Source organism: Puma concolor, chromosome A1, assembly GCF_028749965.1.
Source record: "Puma concolor isolate L17-30 chromosome A1, mPumCon1.1.hap2, whole genome shotgun sequence".
Taxonomy (NCBI): Eukaryota; Metazoa; Chordata; class Mammalia; order Carnivora; family Felidae; genus Puma; species Puma concolor.
The window spans coordinates 39,967,772-39,991,032 of record NC_141667.1 but is presented as its reverse complement, the minus strand read 5'-3'; the positions used below and the strand labels follow the sequence as shown (position 1 = coordinate 39,991,032).

General features: G+C 38.1%; 1 protein-coding gene across 2 annotated transcripts in view; it reads right to left on the bottom strand.

The window, feature by feature from the left end:
- Window positions 1–23,261, bottom strand: part of ITGA2 (integrin subunit alpha 2) — a 121,619-nt gene that overhangs the window by 58,163 nt on the left and 40,195 nt on the right. For both annotated transcript variants that reach the window (XM_086678605.1, XM_025923501.2), the window contains exons 3-6: window positions 10,074–10,183; window positions 4,874–4,965; window positions 1,404–1,518; window positions 1,102–1,229 (exon numbers count right to left, since the gene is read on the bottom strand). In XM_086678605.1, the coding sequence (XP_086534731.1) occupies window positions 1,102–1,229; window positions 1,404–1,518; window positions 4,874–4,965; window positions 10,074–10,183 (445 nt within the window). The remainder of the gene's footprint in view (window positions 1–1,101; window positions 1,230–1,403; window positions 1,519–4,873; window positions 4,966–10,073; window positions 10,184–23,261) is intronic.

The following is a 23,261-nucleotide window of genomic DNA, read 5'->3' as shown; positions in this document are numbered from 1 at the left end:
TTATTGAAAAGCAACATCAATGGAAAACGTATAATAATATTTTGTAATACTGTACAGGAAAGCAGAAAATCAAATTTCAATATAGCTAACTGTGAAGCATTTAGGGGAAGATGTTCCAACAATTGTTACTAGATGTTGGACACAAGGCATCAGATGACAGGAACAACCCAAGAATATACACTGGGTACTCTGTCAAGTGGCTCTGTTGATATTGGTTCAACCAGAATGACCGTGAAAGGGCAAATCCAATAGGAGAGAAAGAAAGAAGACCCAGAACTTTAACAATAAATGTTATTCAGTTTTCTGGAAGCGTGAAGCTTCTGTTCCTGAGTTTTGGATGCCTATCTCAAGAAGATAGAAAAGCAAATTAAAGACTCCTTAAAACATGGAGAGCTATACAAAATTATTAAAAAGTCTTATTCTGTGTAAAAAAGCAAGGGCTGAGTAAAATATGATAAAAGACTAAAAAATAACAAGATAGGATTATGCTGTTTATAGACTTAAAAATGTTCATTTTTGAGAGGGAGGGAGAGAGAGAGAGAGAGCATGTGGGAGTATGTATGGGGGAGGGGAAGAGAAAGAGGGGACAGAGGAGCTGAAGCAGGTTCTGTGCTGAGAGCCTGATGCAGGGCTCGAACTCATGAACTGTGAGATCATCAGTCTGATGCTTAATGGACTGAGCCACCCAGGTGCCTATTGACTGTCTATTGACTTCTCTACAAAAATCCCAGAAATTCAAGGACAACAAAAGAAATTAATTATTAGTCCAAGTGGCTGTCAAGAAAATACTACATATTGGATTTTAAAATGTATTGATAAATTCGTAAGTTATAGGAGGGAAAAATAAGCAGCTGAAAAAGATGAAAATGCTACATCCTATATCTGATGCCTGTCAGAAATAGAAATCTAAGCTCAAAGACCAACACTGGGCAACGTCATAGACAGAAAAACTCAATGTAGTGCAAATTTCAATTAACTGTCAAGGTTAACATTAAATGCATTTAATGTGGGGATTTGACAAATGCAAATATTAAGATCGCATATCTAAGAATATTTTCTTAGAAATCTGTGGATTAGTGTATGTATTATTCATGTCCATACCTGTGTCTTTGTGGGGCCTATATCCAGGCCTTGTACAAATTTTTCCAAAAAATTCTTTACTGCATCCCAGGGATAAATACTGTTTGACTCATCACATACAACCACAACATCTATGAGGGAAGGGCAGGCTACACAGGAAAAGATGAAAGAAACAGATTTCCATTGTTAATTCACTCTTCACACTTATATGCAAATAGGACAAAGTAAAATGGACTTGAGAGGGGTTGGGTGGTACTTGATAAATCCCGCCTCTGCCCTTCATGTAAGGTATTGCTCGGACCCTCTGCACATTCATCACTTACTCTGAACTGCAGGTGCAAAGCTGGCCAAGAGCTGAAAATTGGGACTGATATCAGAACAAACACCAGTTGCATAATACTGGCTTCCGCATTGCTGTGCCCACAGGGGACCACACGTCTTCAAAGAAATGAGAACAATGACAAAACACACGGAAAATGTTAGTCTTCTACTTCTCCATTTGTAAAACTTAGAGATCATTTCTTTTCTTTCTTTCTTTCTTTCTTTCTTTCTTTCTTTCTTTCTTTCTTTCTTTCTTTCTTTCCCCCCCCACCCCCCCCCCCCCCCGAGATCATTTCTGTGATTTTACAAGATACTAGAAATTGTCAACTCTTGAAACTATCGGGTCAAAAAAGCCTCTGAGAGAAAGTGCCTCAGAAAGAAAGAACAAACAGAAGGGAGGGAGAAGATAGCAGCTGGGCTGGGAGACAGGTGTCAGCGGTGTAGGGAGGAGACCCTCAGGTCACCGAACTAGAGAAAGGAGGTGCTTTCCTTCATCGTTTGTCTCTCAGTTATCTGGACTTCAGGGGTTTTATCTATAAACGAGGATAATCATATCTACTATCATGCAAGGTGTTGTGAAGATTAAATGGTTCTCTAGATGTAAAGCATTTAGAACAGTGTGGGGTAAATAACACATGGCACATAGTTGTTAGCCAGCATCACTACAGTTGTTATTCTTTTTTCCCCCCAAACTTTATTTATTTACTCACTCTGACGGAGAGGGAGCGCAGGGGGGTGGAGTGCAGATAGATAGAGAGAGAGAGAGAGAGAGAGAGAGAGAGGAAGAAGAGAATCCCAAGCAGTCTCCATGCTGTGCTGTTAGTGCAGAGCCCGATGGCGGGGTGGGGGTGGGGGTGGGGACTCAAACCCATGAACTGTGAGATCATGGCCTGAGCCGAAATCAAGAGTTGGATGCTTACCCGACTGAACCCCAGGTTTCCCTACTGTTATCTTGAACAAAGGTTATACTATTCACTTTTACTATTGTATTATATGTATACTACCACTTATTCTATTCAGCGGAAACCATGAACCCACAAGCCCCAGGATCAGGCAGGAACCTAAGAGTGCTCTGGGCTAGTATAGATGCCATGGTAAATGAAGAGTCCAGGTGTCATACACAAGGGCAGGCCACCATGGCTCCTGCCCATTGCCAGCCTTGCCAGATCTTCCAAATTTTCAAGGAGAGTCCAAGAAGACAAATTCTTTGGGAAAATCCACTAAATAAACACAAATGAGGTACATGAACTGCCAGCTTTTAATGATGTTATAAAGTATTTGAGGACTTCTGATCCCCCTATTTCCACTGCCTAAAAGTCATCCAAGCTGGCACTTGTCTCCTTGCCCACATCATACATACTCCAATTCTTAATATCTCCATTAACCCAATCTCAGATCTTTCCTTTTCATCAGCCTTTCAATGCCAAGAACTCCTGATAAAATTGTGATTAAATCACACCAGAAAAACATTACATTAAATCCTGTTAGAACTGCTAGATGTAAAAGGAGAAAAATGGGAAAGGGAAGTCTAGTTAAGATCCTAAAGAGCATCTACAAAGTTTAACATTATGTAAAGCTCTGGTTCAATTATTAAAATTTAACAAAAAAGTATGAACCTGCAAAAAAAAAAAAAAAAAAAAACAATTGGAAGAATAAAAGGGAATTTGTTTGACCCAGTTTAATTGTTGGTTGCTCAAAGGAAAAGCAGCTGTGGTCATAGTTCATGCTCAGTGAATAATCCATAGTTCTTCCTCCTATAACACTACTTCATGATGCCAATTAGTTAAGGGAAAAATCACAGTTGATGCCTTTGATTAGTTTACCAAATAATGAATACCAATTATGTTGATTAGTATAATCAATCCCCATCCCCAAGTTGGTTTTTTAAAATCACCTTGAAAAATAATAACTCAGGAAGTGTTCAAGAATTTTTTTTTTGTTTTAAAAGCAATGGAAAACAGCATTAAGAAGTTGAAATTAGAATATGCCAATTGTTAATGCCAGAACTACATTCCTGCTTTAAGCCCAGAACTTAAGCAGTTTCAAAAAAATGTGATGATTGTCAGCCTTTTCCACATAATTCTTAAGAGTATCTTAAGATTTTGACCTTTTAGGTATGTAAAGGAAGCTTTGGATTTTTTTTTCTTTTTTTTCCCTCTCTCTCCTTCCCTCTCTCTTCCCTCCTTCTCTGCTTGCTACATTGGTTGTTAAATTAATGTCTTAAATTCTCTTGCAATTTTATTTTACTTTATCTGAAGTTACAAATTGAAAATTTAGAAGTACGTCCTGTAATCCCTATATCTCAATATGTTCCTTTTCTTAAATTTATTCAACCTCAAAAGCAAATAAGCAAACAAAAGAGACAAAAACAATCCTATTTTTAAAACTTTAGAATATCATGAACAATGAAGATTCATTGCACTATTTATTTATGCTTTGAATTACACATATTATAAGTAATATCTGAGTTATTGAGTGGTACCAATGTTTGAATACTAATATCTATTAGTAAAAAGAGAATGACATTGTTCAAAATTAATTATATTCTTAGAATAGTTAAGTTATACATCTAGGCTTTTGAGTTAGCATGTCGATGGTATAGACATAACTAATGTAAAGTTAAATTAAGTTTTCTATGGCTATTTTAACAGGGCAATAAATATAACTAGGATCATCTATATGCTGGTGGAAATGTCTAGTAAGATTGGGTTTTTATTTGCCTCAAAAACTTTTTTTTTGGCATGTGATGGTTTTCATTTTTTTATATAGTCAAATTAATCTTTTCAACAATTTCCTATATTATTTCTTCTGTTAGTTCCAAGCTTATAAATTTTCTAAAATTTTCATTTTCTTCTAGTTTTTTACATTAACTCTAATCCACTTGAAAGTATATTTGGATATACAAGTTATTAAACAATTAGTTGTCCCCAAACCACTTGTTAAAGAAGGTATTTCTATTTCACTGACTTGTAATGTTTTCTCACAGCATTCTAGAAACTCAATGAGAATAAACACTAACATGAAATAAGATGAGGGACCAAGACATGACTTAAATGATATCAGATTTGCCAAAGGGTTATAGCAAATGGTTAAAGACAGAAATACTCTTCAGCCTGGAAATGCACTCTCTGAATTAGCAGTACCTATCTTAAAATTCCTATGGGAAGAAGAAACAGGACCTAGAATTATGTTGTTATCAACAAATGCTAAGCACACTTTCCAAGGGCAAAGGATTGGTGTTCTTTTTGCTGCTTTCTTCTAAGACATTCTATGGCAATGGTTTTACTGGGTATCTTAATAAGCCTATATACCAATACATAGGTATGTCATGTTGGATATCCACATGGTATGATTTATGCCAAAGCAAACTAATATTTAAATGTCAAGATTTGATTTGATAGGTAGGATGGCGAGAAGACACTAACTTCACACTTTCTTGAGACAGATGAGAATTTGAAAGGTAAATACTCACAAGAAATCCTCCGGTTCCTACGTTCCTTGTGAGTGTCAAGCCAAGGCTCATGTTGGTTTTCATTTCGGTAACATTGGGAATGCTTGTGGCAGCTTTCAGAGAAAAAGATTTTAAAAAGTGAATAAATCGTTGCCATTTATTTAAAGTTGTTAAAAAAAAATCACACTCATGTTTATATGTAGCATTGAGTTTAGTGTCATATATCCAGGTACTCACGTTATATATTCACATGTAGAGAAATGAAGGACCTTCAGTGATCTGGCAGCTCATACATTTAAATGTGTGAGGCTACAGAATGTAAGATATTGGGTGTGGTATCTGAAAGGGCATGACTTATAGGCATTTAAGTTTAAAATGTTTAAAAACAAAGTGCTAGCCAAACAAAACACATCTGAGGACACTATTTGGTTTCCGATTTGCCAACCCCCACTCTTTTCAAGGTCACAGGGGCTCCATATAATGCTTTATTCTGGATCAGAAAAAAAATATCTCTAAAGTGTTATTTAAAAACAGCATATATATACAGAGAAAGACAGATACCATATGTTTTCACTCTTATGTGGATCCTGAGAAACTTAACAGGAACCCATGGGAGAGGGGAAGGAAAAAAAGAGGTTAGAGTGGAAGAGAGCCAAAGCATACGAGACTCTTAAAAGCTGAGAACAAACTGAGGGCTGATGGGGGGTGGGAGGGAAGGGAGGATGGGTGATGGGTACTGAAGAGGGCATCTTTTGGGATGAGCACTGGGTGTTGTATGGAAACCAATTTGACCATAAATTTCATATATTAAAAAAAATAATAAAATAAAAAAATAAAAATGGCATATAGTGGAATCTGGCCCAAAGCAGTAGTGAGTGAATTTTAAAAGGAAATTCTGAAAGGATGCTCAAATCACTCATCATCAGGGAAATACAAATCAAAACCACAATGAGGTACCACTTCCCGCCTGTCAGAATGGCTAAAATTAACAACACAGGAAACAACAGATGTTGACGAGGATGCGGAGAAAGGCGAACCCGTTTGTATGTTGGTTGTGGTGTAGTCACTCTGGAAAGGAGTATGGAGGTTCCTCAAAAAATTAAAAATACTGGGCACCTGAGTGGCTCAGTCACTTAAGTGTCTGACTTTGCTCAGGTCATGATCTCACGGTTTGTGAGTTTAAGTCCCATATCCAGCTCTACGCTCTCAGCACAGAGCCTGCTTTGGAACCTCTGTCTCCCTCTCTTTCTGCCTCTCTCCCACTCATTCTCTCTCAAAAATAAGTAAACATTAAAATAATTAAAAATAGACCTACCCTATCTACGATTGCCCTACTAGGTATTTATCTAAAGGATACTAAAATGCTGATTCGAAGGGGCACATGCACCCCGATGTTTACAGCAGCACTACCAACAGTAGCCAAATTATGGAAAGAGCCCAAATGTCCAACAACGGATGAATGGGTAAAGAAGATGTAGTATACATATGTGTGTGTGTGTGTGTAAATATATATATACATACATGTATATATATATATATATATATATATATATATATATATATATTGGAATATTACTTGGTGATCAAAAAGAATGAAATTTTGCCATTTGCAACAGGTGGATAGAACTGGAATATATTATGATAAGTGAAATAAGTCAGTCAGAGAAAGGCAAATACCATATGATTTCATTCATATGTAGAATTTAAATAAGAAAATTAACATAGAGGAAGGGAAGGAAAAGTAAGTTAAAAACACAGAGGGAGGCAAACCATAAGAGACTCTTAAATACAGAGAACAAACTGGGGGTTGTTGGAGGAGTGTTGGGTGGGGGAATGGGCCAAATGGGTGATGGGCATTAAGGAAGGCATTTGTTGGGATGAGCACTGGATGTGGTATTTAAGTGATGAATTACTCAATTCTATTCCTGAAACCATTAATACACTATATAGTAACTAACTTGGATTTAGAAAAAAGATTTTAATGTTTATTTAGTTTTGAGAGAGAGAGAGAGAGAGACAGAGTGTGAGCAGGGGAGGGGCACAGAGAGAGAAGGAAGCACAGAATCTAAAGCAGGCTCCAGGTTCTGAGCTGTCAGCCAAAGACCGATATGGGGCTTGAACTCACGAACTGCAAGATCATGACCTGGGCTGAAGTCAGACACTCAACCGACTGAGTCACCCGGGTGCCCCCACTAACTTGGATTTAAATAAGATAAATAAGGTAAATAAGAAAATAGAAGAAAATGATGAGACTAGCCATGTAAAATAATAATCCCCAACTTCCTCTCTCCCACTCAACTAGGGCATCATCCACTGACTGTATCCATTCTTGAGCTGTGGAACATTGCAATTCTCCTCAACAGTATTATTTAAACATTAAATAATGTTTAAATTTGTTGGCTAATCTCTGCCTAGCCAACATTAACTTTAACTTACCCTCCTTGACCCAGGGCCATTATTTTATTAGCTTTACCTAAAGGTCATTCTTGGAAGTCCTCTTTGTTGTCTCTTTCCTTTGTGTCTTCAAGAAAGGAGCAATCTTTCTAAGACTGATTTTCCCATGGACCAGTGATGTTAATTCCAACTAGTTAATTCTACTCTTGATAAATAGTTACTCCCTTTCATCACCTCCTTCTACTCTCCCTACAAATACGATTATTTGTTTTTATCAGGAAAATCTTCATTTAACCCTGCTCCTCCATCCGTTTTCCCAACTCTCCTTCACTACTCAAATTCTGTAAACAAAGGGCTACTTTTACTTGTAGAACTTGTTCATGCCTCACATGCTCTTAAATTCTTTGTGATCCATTTCTCCCCTCAACACTATTAGATTCATAGTCACGGTAAGAAATTTGCAATATGTGATCTGCTGGAGTGCAGAAAGAAGATAACAGAACTGCTATGTGTATGTTTTTATTCTTTTAAATTTATTTTTTGATTCATTAATTATTTTTCTAGTTTCAGGAGTAGAATTTAGTGTTTCATCACTTGCATATAACACCCAGTGTTTATTCTTTTTGTTTGTTTCAAGTTTTTATTTAAATTCTAGTTAGTTAACATGTGGGGTAATATTGGTTTTAGGAGTAACATTAGTGATTCATCACTTACATATAACACCTAGCGCTCATCCCAACAAGTGTCCTCTTTACTACCCATCACCCATTTAGACATCCCTCACCCACCTCCCTCCATCAACCCTTAGTTTGTCTCTACAGTTAAGAGTTTGTTTCCTGGTTTGTTTCCTCTGTTTCCCCCCACCTCTTCCCCTATGTTCATCTGTTTTGTTTTTTAAATTCCACATATGAGTAAAATCATATGGTATTTGTCTTTCTCTGACTGACTTATTTATCTTAGCATAATACACTCTAGCTCCTTCCACGTCATTGCAAATGGCAAGATATCATTCTCTTTGATGGCTGAGTTACAATAGTAATTGTAATTGTATATATACTACATCTTCATATCCATTCATCAGTGATGAACATTTGGGCTCTTTCCATAACTTGGCTATTGTTGATAATGCTGCTATAAACATCAGGGTGCATATGCCCCTTTGAATCAGTATTTTTGTATCCTTTGGATAAATACCTAGTGGTACAATTTCTGGTCATAGGATAGTTCTATTTTTAACTTTTTGAGGAACCTCCATCCAGTTTTCCAGAATGGTTGCACTAGCTTGCATTCCCACCAATGGTGTAAGAGGGTTCCCCCTTCTCTGCATCCTTGCCAACATCTGTTGTTTCCTATATTATTAATTTTAGCCATTCTGACAGGTATGAGGTGGTATCTCATTGCAGTGCTTATTCTTTTAAATTTATTTTTATTTAGGAAGATAATAAGTCAGTGCATGCATATAATTTTTAAAAAATAAAAAGTATGGGAGGGCCTGTGTGGCTTAGTCAGTTAGGCATCCAACTCTTGGCTTCAGCTCAGGTCATGATCTCACAGTTCATGGGTTTGAGCTCTGCATCGGGCTCCCTGCTGACAGTACAGAGACTGCCTGGGATTCTCTCTCCTCTCTCCCTGCCCCTCCCGAGCTCTCTCGCTGTCTCTCTAAATAAATAAACTTAAAAAAATATATATACATATATATATGAGATGAGTATTCAAATGTTAGAGGTGATATGGTACACTGGGGGTGATATAATAAAATGTTTGAACTATATAATAAAACCTTTGAGCATTCACTCCTAATGTGTACATTTTTATTATTTTTAGAAATAGTATGTAAATGTATGTTTATAATATGTATTATATATGTCTTATATAGATGAATGTTCAAAATGTTTGAAGAGCACTGATCTAGTTCACCCATTATCTCCTTAAATAAGTTAATGATCTGTACTCAGTCTTCATACCCTTCAACTTTGGTAGCATTTGACACCACTGAAGTTCCTTCCACCTCATGTTGATTAAACTCCTATCTTATGCCAGAAATGATGCTAGAAATTAGGTATACAAAGATGTATAAGAAACATGCCCTTGATTCTAAGTCCCAATCACTATTTTTGAATCTCTACTTTCCCTTGATTCCCTAACATAGATTTCCTAATCTATTTTAGTTCTTCAGAACTCTAAAACTCGTCAGTGCTGGGTTTTTTTGGCATGATTAAATTGAGTAATTTTTTCGATGCACCAGGAAATATTGCATGGAAATATGACTTATTTAGCTTTTTAGTCTTGCACCTTTAATAACTTTATGCATTAATAGAAAGCCTCTGAGATATGGATAATTAAAACAGCAATTCCAAACACAAAGGATCCAAAATGATGACTTTTTTTTTCTTTTAGAATGCAATTACTTAGTCAAGACCAGAAACAGAGTATTTCTCCTTACTTCTAAATGCAACCATGGTACTGACAAGTGTATACTTAATAATCTGTTTTGAGGAGGGAGAGAGGTATGGATAAACTTAGATTTCTGTAAGGAATCAGCAAAACAATCTTAAACATTAATGGAAAGTGGTCCACAGTCTAGGGCTAGATGGTCCATGAGGCAGCACATTTCCCATGCATCTTGTTAAATCAGGTCTTCAATCTGTATTGAAAGACTGGATGCAATTGGACCTCATATGACTAAAGATACAAAGGTAAAAAAAAAAAAGCTGTCTCTATTTCTTTAAGACAGAATTATGATTGATTTTGTTATTGTTTTTTAGTTAGGTTTATAACAATGAGATCTTGTTATTTGTAAAAAATCATATTTCTAATTACCACTTACTTTGCAGATTCAGTTTTTCACATGTAGCAGTGGACAGATCAACAGGACATTTATACACGTCTCCCATTCGGTTCTCAGGAAAACCACTCCAAGGTGAACCAACCAGTAACCTAGAAAGAGGAATTTTTTTTCATTAAATATAAAATGTTAGCTATAGTTTCTTAAAGATTAAAACTGACCACTAAACAATGAAAAAACCCACATTTAATTTCAATTTTTAATAAGAAAATAGTATTTGTTCAGCTATAACCAGTTCTTTTTCCTTTCCTCTTAGCTGGTCCAAATTCTTAAATGATTTTAATATTTTTTAAATGATTTTAAATTTTTATTTTTTTTTTAATTTTAGAGAGAGAGAGAGAGTATGAGTGGGGGAGAAGGGCAGATATGGAGAGAGAGAGAGAGAGAGAGAGAGAGAGAAAGAGAGAATCTTAAGCAGGCTCCATGCTAAGCCCTGAGCACAGGGCTCAACCCCACGACCCTGGGATCATGACCTGAGCTGAAACCAAGAGCTGGATGCTCAACTGACTGAGCCACCCAGACACCCCTGCTGATCCTGATTCTTGATGAATATGGGAAATACATTAGAGAAATATAATGCAGGCCACAAATGTGATCTGCATATGTAATTTTAAATTTTCTACTAGCTACATTAATACAATAAAAAGCAAAGGTGAATTAACTTAAATAATATATTTTCTCTAACTTGATATACAATCATTATAAAAATCATTAATGAGATATTTGACATTCTTTTTTCCATACTAAGTCTTTGAAATTCAGTGTTCAGATGTTAATTTACATAGGGAGCAAATGAATTATCTAAGTGGTTTTACTGTTTATTGTCTATATAAGGGGATCCTTAGCAAAAACACAGAGCAAATATACTATGGAGCTCTCCTTCCATGTAACACATCAGTAGCCAGAATGCAGGAAGCAGAGTTTAGAGACTGGTGCTCACATCCTTCTTTGGTTAGTTTTGTTTCCTACAGAGCTTCTCCAACTAGAGACTATTTCCCTGTGGAACCATTCATCTAACATTTCTGGTCACAGAAGAATAGACAGAAAGAGTCCATGCAAACAGTCTGATCTTTAGAATCTGTAGTCGGTTAATTACTCAGCAGCATCCAGTTACTAAGAAAGCACATTTGATTCAATGTTTTTTCCTTGTCAAAGTTGGGAAAGATGAGATGAAACTTAAATTCTTTCATGAGCCTTCTGCATAAATGTTTTAGCATTATTGATTAAATAACATGTGCCTCACACTAAATGCCACAATGAGTACAGAAAGATGAAGGTGTGCTTCTATCTACTAAATCCAGTAAAGCTGTTTAAAATACATGCCAAGGAAAACAATAACAGTACAAATGAACAGAAATATAGAAATAGGCTTCCCTCTGGAACAAACATTAAAATGGTCACAGGATACAAAAATGAATACCAGAGGATGAAGGTGTCAGTCATTATTCTCAGCAGAGGGAAGAGTATGAATACAGAGGAAAGAGGAAAATACAGATTATTTTGAAAGACAGTTAATGATTCACATAGCTAGTGAGAGCCAAGTGTAACTGATTCTGAAGCCCAAGCTCTTAACCCTTAGGTTATTCTCCTTCCTCTTAGCTACACGAAGGCCTGGCATAGGGCCCAGATTGGGAAAGCTATCTGCACAAATGGGTTGGGTTCCAGAATAATCAAGGAATAGAAACTGTAAATGATGGTCAAGCCACACCTACTGTGATGGCGGTGTGGCTGTGTGGCGTATAAGGAGGCTGTGGACAGGAAGGACACCAGCCAAGGTCATCTGGTAAGCACACATCCACACTGTAGGCCCAGGCTGTACTGTTCATAATATAGGTAAGGGCAGAGTATGTTCAAATAGTACTAAATGTGGTAATTCGGGTGACTTGTACTGTGCACATTTTCCATCCATCCTCACCAGCCCAAGAGAAACACACTGAAAAATAAAAGTTAAGTGTTTCTCATCTAACATTTAACCATCCTGTTCTTCAGAGCCTTTGGCAGTAAAGCACCATCAGCCACCTTTTTCTCAATGAGAAAGCTCAAAAGGCTACTTGCTTTCTCCTATTGCCTAAGTGTTCCCCGGAGACCCTCCCCTTCACTTCCTCCTGCCTCATCAAAGAATTCAGGATTTGATAATCTCACCCTCAGGAAGGGTTATGACATCTCCACTACTGTTGTGAGGGCCGTGGTCTCCTACATTAATCAGATGGGAAGAAGAGGGAGAAAGAAGTATCTGTACAACTGTGTGCCTCTTAACAAAAAGGATGTGAAGATACTTGAAATTCTCTCAAAGAATACATAGATCTCTGGCAGTATTATGCCATATTAAACTCTTAACACAAAACAATAGAAAACAGCGGAAAAACAGATCATTCCGGTGACCGGTAAAGAACAAGGGGGTCCTTATCATCTATGACTCATTTTTTAAATATGGTGAACCACATTAGTAAGACGCCGACAGGTCATGCTAGTGACTGCAGAGAATGTTTCATAGAGCATTGCTAACTCCTTGTTGGCAACATTTCCAGTAGACTCTCCTCCTTGCTTTCACCCGGAGGCCTCAGTGAAATTCTGATTCCTGACAATTCATCCTCATAAGGAAAGGCTATGACATCACTAGTGGCTGCTCCAAAGGAATTGTGACATTCTTATATTAATCAGACAGGAAGATGAGGAGGCTGGTATATTTATTTATAAAATCTTATGTAATCCGCTGTAACAGGAAGAAACATGCCAGGAGAGAATGTTACAAATGTGAAGAATAGGATAGGTTAGTGAGTAAATCCTGCTGAAGTATGGCAAAGCTTCTTTGAAGTAATGGACTTAACTTAATCACAACCAGACAAAAGAGCTGCAGGAACAGTCGTGTGTGCTGATTCTGAAAACAAAACAAAATCCCAAGACATAAACTCTTTTCTCCTGCAGTGAAACTGGGAATTCTTCCAAGATGACTTAAAATAACACTTACTGTTCAATTATCTTGTGGGGAAATAGTGATTATGTAGAGTTCCAAAACATAGCCAATTTGCCCACCTCCAGTGGAATTCAAAATACTTTGTTTAGTTAGTAAACAGTATTTATGGTGGTGTAGGTAGTTTTAAACCCACAATCCAGGGGCTGTTATAAATATCTTCCTTTGGTCCGTGAGTCTATAAACTCTCCAAGTGTTCCTTTAATACTAGCGATTTTTCTAGAGATTATTGACAGAGGTGTACTTAAAATAGTAGGGCAAAACAAGTTTTATTGGATGCTACAGATGTTTATTGCGATCCTGCGAGGCTGAAATTTTGCACCACACCAGGGGGTACCATTTCCATATAAATAGTGTGCCCTGGCCTTGTTACATATGCATCCTGTGAGGTTGTACATGGTGGCCAGACCTACTATGTGCCAGGCTCGATTCTAGGCACTAGGGATACATCAGTGAATAAGTCAGTCAAAAGTTACTGGTCTTGTGGAACTTACATTCTAGTGGGAAAAGATAGGCAACTTTAATAAGTAAATAAAACATATCATGATGGTGATCAGTGCTCTGTGGGAAAAATGAGCAGGAGAGTTAGGAGTACAGTAGGATTCTCACACAGAGTCATGACACTGAGGCTTTTCTTTCCAGGAAGCAACTTTATTCGAGCCGGCACTGCTCAGTTGGGTTTGTACCAGAAGAACTGCACCCCGAATGCCACGTGGTGTAGTTTTTTATACATTTTCTATTTCTTTGTCTCCATATATGGCAACACACAAACAGTCTGATTAAGTGGTCTCATGTTACAAAGTTGTGAGGGATGTTGTCACGTACACGTATAGACAGGTTGCCTTGAGGTTTTTTTGTTTTTTGTTTTCTCCTTGGGGAGGGGACCCTCCCACACGGGTGGGGGTGGAAGGTGTTGTAATCTTTATTAGAATGGTCAGGGAGGCCTCACCGAGAAAGTGTCATTTAAGCAAAGACTTGAAGGAGGTAAAGAAGTAAGCCATAAAATTCTGGAGGAAAAATAATCCAGGCTGTGGGAACAGCAAATGCAAAGGCCCTGTGGCTGGACTGCAGTGATAAGGAGGAATGTGGGAGGAGACGTAGTCAGATGGGTCACAGGACCAGATCCCATAAGACTGGTATGAAATTGTAAGAACTTGGCTTTGCCTCTGAGTGACATGAGAAAGCCAGTGGAGAGTTTTCAGCACAGTGGTGATATGATCTGACATATTTTAGAAGGGTTTTGAAGGCTGCTCTTTTGAGAATGATTGCCCTGGGGTAAAGGTGAAGCAAGTGAAGCATTTTGGAAGCAAATGCAAAATTCAGGCGAGAGGAGATGAGGGGCTCCCACAGGGCTCATGAGAAGTGATCTTATTTTAGATGTATTTTGAAGGTAGGGCCAGTAGGATTTCTTGAGGTTAGTTTTTAAACACACACACACACACACACACACACACACACACACACTTTCACCCCCCCCCACACACACACACTCACCCCACACACAAATAATCAAGGATGATTCTGGGTTTCTCTGCTAAGAAACTAAAAGGAACCAATTAGTCATGATTAGATAAGGGGGCTACTATCGGTAGAGCAAGATTTTGAGATAAGGTGAGCTTAAGAGTTCAGTATGAGGTATTTTAAGTTTGAGATGTCTATCAGACATCCAAGGGGGATATTTACTTAGGATTAGAAGCCTATTGTATACAATATATTAATGTCAGAAATTTCAAAGCCTATGAATACACAGTATATAAACATAAATATTATTCCTTACGTGGTTTAGTTTTAAGCCACTGACAACATAAAGGGTCTGGTGAGTTCTATATAGCTAGTTGCTTCCCGCTTGTAATGCAAAAGGAGTTTTATGATGGAAAGGGGAAGACCTCAAATCTCTAGGAAGGAGGAAGACAGGTAAAGAGAGTTCATTTTTAGCTCCTGGCTGGGAAATGCTGTTGTTATAAATTTAATAGTTAAACCCTTTGGCATGTGTTAAAAGGAAATTTTAGTTTCTAAACTTTATTATGCTACTTCAGACTCTGTTGGCTGCCAGATTGCTTCCTTAAATAGTGGGATGGCTAAACCCTCAAGGTCTCTCAGTTCCCTAAGGTGAAGTCCACCAACCTCATTATTGCTAAAACATCTTAAGCCTATTCTGTTTCATAAGAAGCCTAGAAATTAGCTTTTGCACTGGAAACAAATGAGTCAATAAAAGCTGATTCTGTTACATTGACTCATCCAACATGAGGTTTTCCTCAAGTTAAAATCAGAAGCTGATATTTTCAATTTAAAGGCTTGTGATGACATAAATTCCACATTCTTGGAAGGAAAGGAATGGTCTTAAGACCACCATATTTTTATAAATCAAAGCCCATGAGATAGTACCTTTCAAACAAGGTTCTTTGGCAGATGGTTGTTTTATGAATGAGAAAATTTGGAAAAGCAACATTTATGAACTGCTTTACAGTTTATAAAGTACGTTTTATGTACATTGTCTCCTTTGATGCTTGTAAATTCCCAGAGAAGTCAAGTGTTACAACTATTCCTGTTTTCCTATGAAAAACCAAGTCTCAGTGTCTACTTGGCAACAAAGTCTAGAGCTGCACCTGTGTGCTTTCATTCCAAACCCCTGATTCTTTCTATCATAGTAAGTTCTGTTTAGAAGTCTCCCAGAGAAGAGATACTCATTGTCTGCCCATCCTATTGGCTATAAACAAATTAACAAACAGTTCCAACCTGTGCCACTTAGTATTCCCTAAATCCCTTGTCAGATGGGGCTAGACTGATGGAAAAGTTTCAGACAACTGGCCACCAGGAAGGTGCGCATGTGTAAGCCCCATTCACCTTTGTAAATGAACTTTGTTCCAGGAACAGACATTCAGGCATTAACATAGAGGAAAGCTTTAAATTATAAGCCAAGCTAGTGAGGCGTGGAGAATTTTCCCAGATCACTGCAGGTCTCCAGATATTTGAGAGCAGCAGATCCAACCCCTGTGCAAGTCACAAAAGATGGGTGTGTATGTGTGTTTGTTTGTAGGTATATGCACAAATTTGTGTCCAGAGTGGGGGAAGGGAGAAGCAAGTCAGAGCAGGGATATTTAAAATGGCTTTTCTACTATAGATTTTTATTTATGATAAGTAACACCAACTATGGAAAAAGTCTAGCCATAAAGATTATTTTAAAATGGAAAAGAAATGAACAATTATGGTGTAACAAATATATGTGGATCAACACCAGGGTGGCCCATGGGGTTCTAAAAGGTACTTGGTTCCCTATTTATTCTGCTCCTAGAGAAGGTCCTTGTTGACAAGAGACATGCCATTTTGCACATCCATATTAGTCGTGTTGAGTGATGGCTTAATTATATGGCAATACCATAATTATTTATAAAAATATTGACAATAAATTTTTAAACTTAAAAGTGTAAGACTATTACAGTCAGACTTCTTATGCCTTTCCAGAAACAAAAATTAGAGTAAGTCACAAGTTAGTGAAAATAGCATGGAATGGAAGAACAAAAAGGAATATATATGTCATGGGTTTAAACTAAAAGCAAACCCTGTGAATAAACAAAGTAAGCATGTTAAATGGCCCTGCCAGGCTAACCTAATGGCAGGAGAATTTTATCTTTGGAAAAAGACATAAAGGATGATATTGGCTAATATTTAAAGGCCACAATGAAAGACAAAGACATGATTATTTTGGAAAAGGGACCAGAATAGCATTCTTGGCCAAGAAGAAGAAGAAATGGACTGAAGCTAATCCAATATGCATGGAAGTTAATTGATGACAGATGAGAAATGGTTGAGAAACAGGCAGTGGAGAGAGGTAGGGAAAAACTTGTTACTAAAAATCTTGATTTTCTTCCTATGTATTTTTACACAGTGCTGAGGAGAGTAACTCACATATGCATAGTGGTTTAGTTTTTGTTTTTGTTTTGTGTTTTACAGTGGACATAATTTATTTTTTTAAACAGTGGACATAGTTTATGTTTTTTAAGGTTTTGTTTTATTTTTTAAAGTTTATTTATTTACTTTGAGAAAGAGAGACAGTGCGAGCGGGGGGGGGGAGGCAGAGAGAGAGGGAGACAGAGAATCCCAAGCAGGCTCTGCACTGTCAGCATGGAGCCAGATGTGGGGCTTGAACTCACAGAACCATGAGATCGTGATCTGTGCCGAAACCAAGAGTCAGACGCTTAGCCAACTGAGCCACTCAGGAGCCCCAAGGTTTTATTTTGATTCCAGTTAGTTAACATACAATGTAATATTAGTTTTAGGTGTACAATATAGTGATTCAACATTTCCATACAATACCTGGTGCTCATTGCAAAAAGTGCACTCCTTCATCACTCTATTTAACCACATCCTCCACCCACCTCCCCTCTGATAACCATCAGTTTGTTCTCTATAGTTAAGACTAGTTTTCTCTCTCTCTTTCCCCCTTTGTTTAGTTTCTTAAATTCCTCAATGGGTAAAATCTTATGGTATTTGCCTTTCTCTGAGTTATTTCACTTAGCACTGCACTCCATCCATGTTGTTATAAATGGCAAGGTTTCATTCTTTCTATGACTACTATTCCATTGTGTTTACATACCACATCTTCTTTACACATTCATCAATAGATGGACACTTGGGCTGCTTCTATATCATGGCTATTGTAAATAATGCTGCAATAAACATAGGGTGCATACATCCCTTTGAATTTGTGTTTTTGTATTATTTGGGTAAATACTCAAAGTAGTGTGATTGCTGGATCATAGGGTAGTTGTATTTTTAACTTTTTGAGGAATCTCTATACTGTTTTCCACAATGGCTGCACCAGTTTTCATTCCCACCAACGGTGCAAGAGAGTTCCCCTTTCTCCACATCCTTGCCAACATCTGTTGTTTCTTGTGTTGTTGATTTTAGCTATTCTGACAGGTTTGAGGTAGTATCTCATTGTAGTTTTGATTTGCATTTCCCTGATGGTAAGTGACGATGAACATCTCATGTGTATGTTGCCATCTGTACGTCTTTGGGGGAACTGTCTGTTCATGTCTTATGTACATTTTTTAGTTGACTTGTTTTTTGGGTGTTGAGTTTTATAAATTCTTTATATATTTTGCAAACAAACCCTTTATGGAATATGTCATTTGCAAATATCTTTCCCCATTCCATAGGTTACCTTTTAGTTTTTTTTTTTTTTATTGTTTCCTTCACTATGCAGAAGCTTTTTATTTTGATAAATCCCAATAGCTTATTTTTGATTTTGTTTCTCTGGCCTCAGGAGACATATCTATAAAGATGTTACTATGGCTGATGCAAGAAGTTACTGTGTGTGTTCTCTTCACACATTCTTATGGCTTCAGGTCTTGAATTTAGGTCTTTAATCCACTTTGAATTTATTTTTGTGTATGGGGTAAGAAAGTTTCTTTCTTTTGCATGCTGCTGTCCAGTTTTCCAAACACCATTTATTGAAGAGACTATCTTTTTCCTGCTTTATTGAAGATTAATTGACCATATAGTTGTGAGTTTATTTCTGGGTTTTCTTTTCTGTTCCATTGATCTACGTGTCTATTTTTATGCCAGTACCATACTGTTTTGATTACTACAGCTTTGTAATATAACTTAAAGTCTGGAATTATGATGCCTCCAGGTTTGCTTTTCTTTTTTAAGATTGTTTTGGCTATTTGAGGTCTTTGTGGTTCCATACAAATTTTAGGATTTTTTGTTCTGTGAAAAATGCTATTGGTATTCTGATAGGTATTGCATTAAATGTGTACATTGCTTTGGGAAGTATAGACATTTTAACAATATCCTTCCAATCCATGAGAATGGAATGCCATACCATTTCGTTGTCATTTTCAACTTATTTTATCATTGTTTTATAATTTTCAGAGTATAGGTCTTTTACCTCTTTGGTTGGTTTATTCCTACAGTGGTTTATTTTTTGAAGTACTTCACTTTTTTTTAAAACTAACATACAGGTTTTATTTCACCAGTGAAGTGCTTTACTTTTATTCTCTCACGAGGTGCTCAAAACATTCTGGTTTGGTAGGGATGGCCCTCTCTTTGTGCTCCAGAGAGGGCATGTGACTTTTTCAAAGTCAGCCAGCTAGTGGTGGGGAAGCTGAGGGTAAAACCCTTGCGCTCTGGCTCCTGACTTATATGGAAAAGCCCTGTGCATGAGAGAATGAAAAGATAGGTGGTAACTGTCATCTCTATTCAGGCAACACATTTTGTAACAGAAATTTTAATTCAAAGTACTAAATGAAGTTCATCTTACTTTATAAAGTTTATTTGACAATTATAATTAAATAATTTTTTATAAATGCTGATTACCTTCTGCCACTCTCCTCCTTTACATACTTACAAAAATATGTATGCTTGGAACATCTTATCTCTGCTTTGCATTACTACCATATGCACATTATTCTTAGCTCTGTATTCTCAGGCAAACTACCTAGCCTTTCTAAGCCCCAGTCCCCTCATTTGTAAATGGAGTAATAATTTTACAAATCTTTCAGAGCGACTGTATTATGTGTCTGGCAAAGAAAGAGTACTCAGTACTTTTCAATACTGTAAATACCAGTAAATACCAAGTACTGTTATTACCAACATCCATACAGCGTAATCTTTGACATCTGTTATAGAATTGAATGTTTCTTTAAAATTTTTTTTTCAACGTTTATTTATTTTTGGGACAGAGAGAGACAGAGCATGAACAGGGGAGGGGCAGAGAGAGGGAAACATAGAATCGGAAACAGGCTCCAGGCTCTGAGCCATCAGCCCAGAGCCTGACGCGGGGCTCGAACTCACGGACCGCGAGATCGTGACCTGGCTGAAGCCGGACGCTTAACCGACTGCGCCACCCAGGCGCCCCTAGAATTGAATGTTTCTTATTACTTATCTGAAATCCTCTTCCATATGTCTTATAGACAAGTATTATCCATGTACTTATAACACACATAGAGCTTTATTAATATTTTTCTTAATTATAATGTTAGAACTATAAGTTCATACATAAATGGACTTTTTTATTGGCCATGGCACATGTTCATTATATTTCTCTTCTTAAGGAACAAGCACGTACTAGTCCTTGCTGACACAAGAGAATACATCTCTCCCACTGGAAATACCCCTTCGTTCCCAGACAGTTCTCGTTACACAAATGGCTGTAGGGTTCTAAGATTTTTGAGTCATAAAATGAGCTCAGACTGTTCATGCGACAGGCCTTCAGATTAGACAAACAGAGACAGTGCATATCACCACAAGCTTCCAGGAAATGATTTTAAACATATCTCAATCCTTTGTATAATTGCTTCTGATAAAAATTGCATCATCCACATTTAAACATCCTGTGTGTATGATGAGGGCCTCAATGTGCCACTGAAGGGACAGCAGACCACAGTTTTACTTCCAGACACAGGGGTGCTCCCTTGCTCTGCTTGGGAGGTAATCTTGCTTGTCAAACGATCCAGCTTTTTTGAGACTGTTCAAAAAGCTCTAGAATTTTCGAAGCCACATGACCACTATTTCTAGAGAAAAAGCCACAGTGTAGTAAAAGTGTAATAAATAAAACTAGAAAAGCATCAAGACCATTTTGTTAAGATCTTGTACATCCCAATGTAAAATATGCCTATAAATTCCTAGGAATATGAGCCATGTGGAAGCTGAGGTTGTATTTGAAAAACAAGGAGTGTGATTTAAGAAAACTCAGACTAGAGCCTTATGTGAGTTGTCAGAAGGAAGGAAAGGGCTGAGAGACAGAGATGGGGCTCAACAATACAGATTGTAAAGAAAGTCAAGGAAAGAGGAGGAGAAACTACCCAAACAGCAGCTTCAGAACAAGCAGTAAGAGAGTAAAGAAAATAAAGGGATGTATGTGTGTATGTGTGTGTGTGTTTTGTGTGTGTGTGTGTGTGTGTTATATAAGTCTAGGAGAAAAAGACTCCCAGATATTAAAGGAATTCACAGTAATCCCACTTTCTGTGCCCAACGTTAACTTGACTAGTATCAGGAGGCAAGTTAATATTTAAACAGTCCTTTCCACATCTGCTACTTCCATAATGTCTGTGCAGTTGTCATAAATTAGGAGTGGAGAAGGGCACTGTGCCAATCGTCAAAACAAATAGGCAATTCTGGATTCCAAGTTTCGTATTATTTTCCTTGAGCCTGAGTGCTGTGAGGGCGCTTGTCCTAACCATGGGCCACTCGGGCACTAGAGTGGGAAACACCACCACATGGATCCTGTGACAGCCCTGCCCCCTGTGACAGGCTGATGAGAGAGAGGCCAGGAGCAAATCTTGCCCTCAAGTGTCTCAGGCTTCGGGAGGAGAAAACGAGCTCTTAATAGTAAGTTAACACTATCAGTGGCACTGAAAGAACACCAACATTATTAACCATACGGGGTTGGACCTTATTACGTCTCTGGCATTACTCATGGCTGCCCGCTCTGCATATCAGTCTTTCTCCATGGCTCTACTCCACACTCCTTAAAGGTAATTCTGATGTTCTCTACTTGGCACTTCACGCAGTGTCCAGCCTGTGGTGGATTAGCAGATCATGTCCACTACTTGGCCTCTTCTGCTTCTCTGCTTCAACAAGGCCGGAACAGTGGAAGGACAGACTGGCATGCCAGGCCAGCTTTTGTTCTCTTTCCTTCCAGCTTTGCACTGCAACGGGGTTTAGCTTCTCAGGTAATACAGGCACTCTCCCTTCTTCTCTTTTTGTGCACTGGGATACGCTCTTACCAGCTGGTTTCAGACAGGCTTGAGGGAAGTAAGGTCTTGATAAGCCTACCGTTACTTATTCCCAAAAAGCTCTACACTGGAGTTAAAAGCACCAGCTGAGCCAATAATAGAGTGGTGCCTTGTTTCCCAATAGCCATTGTCCTGTGTTTATATATATCTCAGGAATGTCATGAGAAGGCCATGGTAGGATTTAGGAATGCTTAGTGTCTTTGGTCTGGACATAACCCTATCAGCACCAGAATCTCACCATAAGTTGCTAATACACTTGTCTTTTAACAATGTTTTGTATGCTCAGAGAGAATCGTGGAGGGAGAAAGGGGGTATGGCTGCTTCTCACTTTCCCAGGACTCTGCCTGCTAGATTCCTGTCAACATTTTTTCCCTGTTGGTCTTGTTCAGCTTCCAACCTGTAGTGGGCCAGTGGTTGAGTTACCTTCCAATCCTTCATAAGCTTATTGTCTCTAATAGCATCTACTGCTGATAGTGTCTCTTTCTCTCAGATTTGTCTTGTCCCAGAAAAACTTTCACTTAAAAAGAACAACCTCAAGCTTGATGGCAGATTGTCCTCAGCAAGGTCATACTTATGAAGCAGAACATCAGAGTCCCCCCGAAGGTCTCGTTCAGTTCAGACCTAAGTCAAATTACTATGGTTCACTTTGTAGAGAACCTAAAGTGAATAATTTGGAAATGGGACTTTCATTCAGTCATTCAGCAAACAATTATTGATCCCCTACTTGGTGCCAAATAGCACTCTGGGTTCTGGACATGCCATTGAACAAAAACAATATGCCTATACTCAGAGACAGGGCAGAAGAGAGACAATGGGAGTATAAACATGTAAAGGTGATTTCAGATAGCAATAACTACTATACAGAAAAGAAATCTGCATGGAAGGTGGGAGAGTGGCTGGGAGGTGAGCTGAAGTGCTCATGTATGTAGTCGTGCTCTGAAAGGTCTCTATAAAGAGGAGACATTTGAGCGGAGACTGAAAAATGAGAACCCACCAGCCAAGTGAAGATCTTGGGAAGACTGATCCTTCCAGGAAAAAAGCATGGGCAGAAGCTTTGAAGCAGTGATGAGCTTAGTGTGTTCAAGGGACAAAGGACAGAATTCATAGGGCTTAAGGGTGAGGGGGTAAAATGTGAGACAGGACAGGCAGCCTGAGACCAGGTCAAGGAAGATCCTTTAAGGAATTTTAATGTCATCTGATTGCAATAGGAAGCCACAGAGGGTTTTAATCTCGGCAGTGACATTATTTGAATCATGTACTTGACAGTTCACAAGGCTTCCCCGAGGGGTGAGAAGGGAAGCAGCAGGTGGGCTGAGAAGCAGTTGCTGCAGTACCCGCAAGGGCTCATGTTGGCTTTGAGAAAGAACTGCAGGGATGATGGGGGAAACCCATGGTCTGTTATCACATGTATTTTGGTTGTGGCATCAGTAGGACTGGTTAATGGATGAGATATGGGAT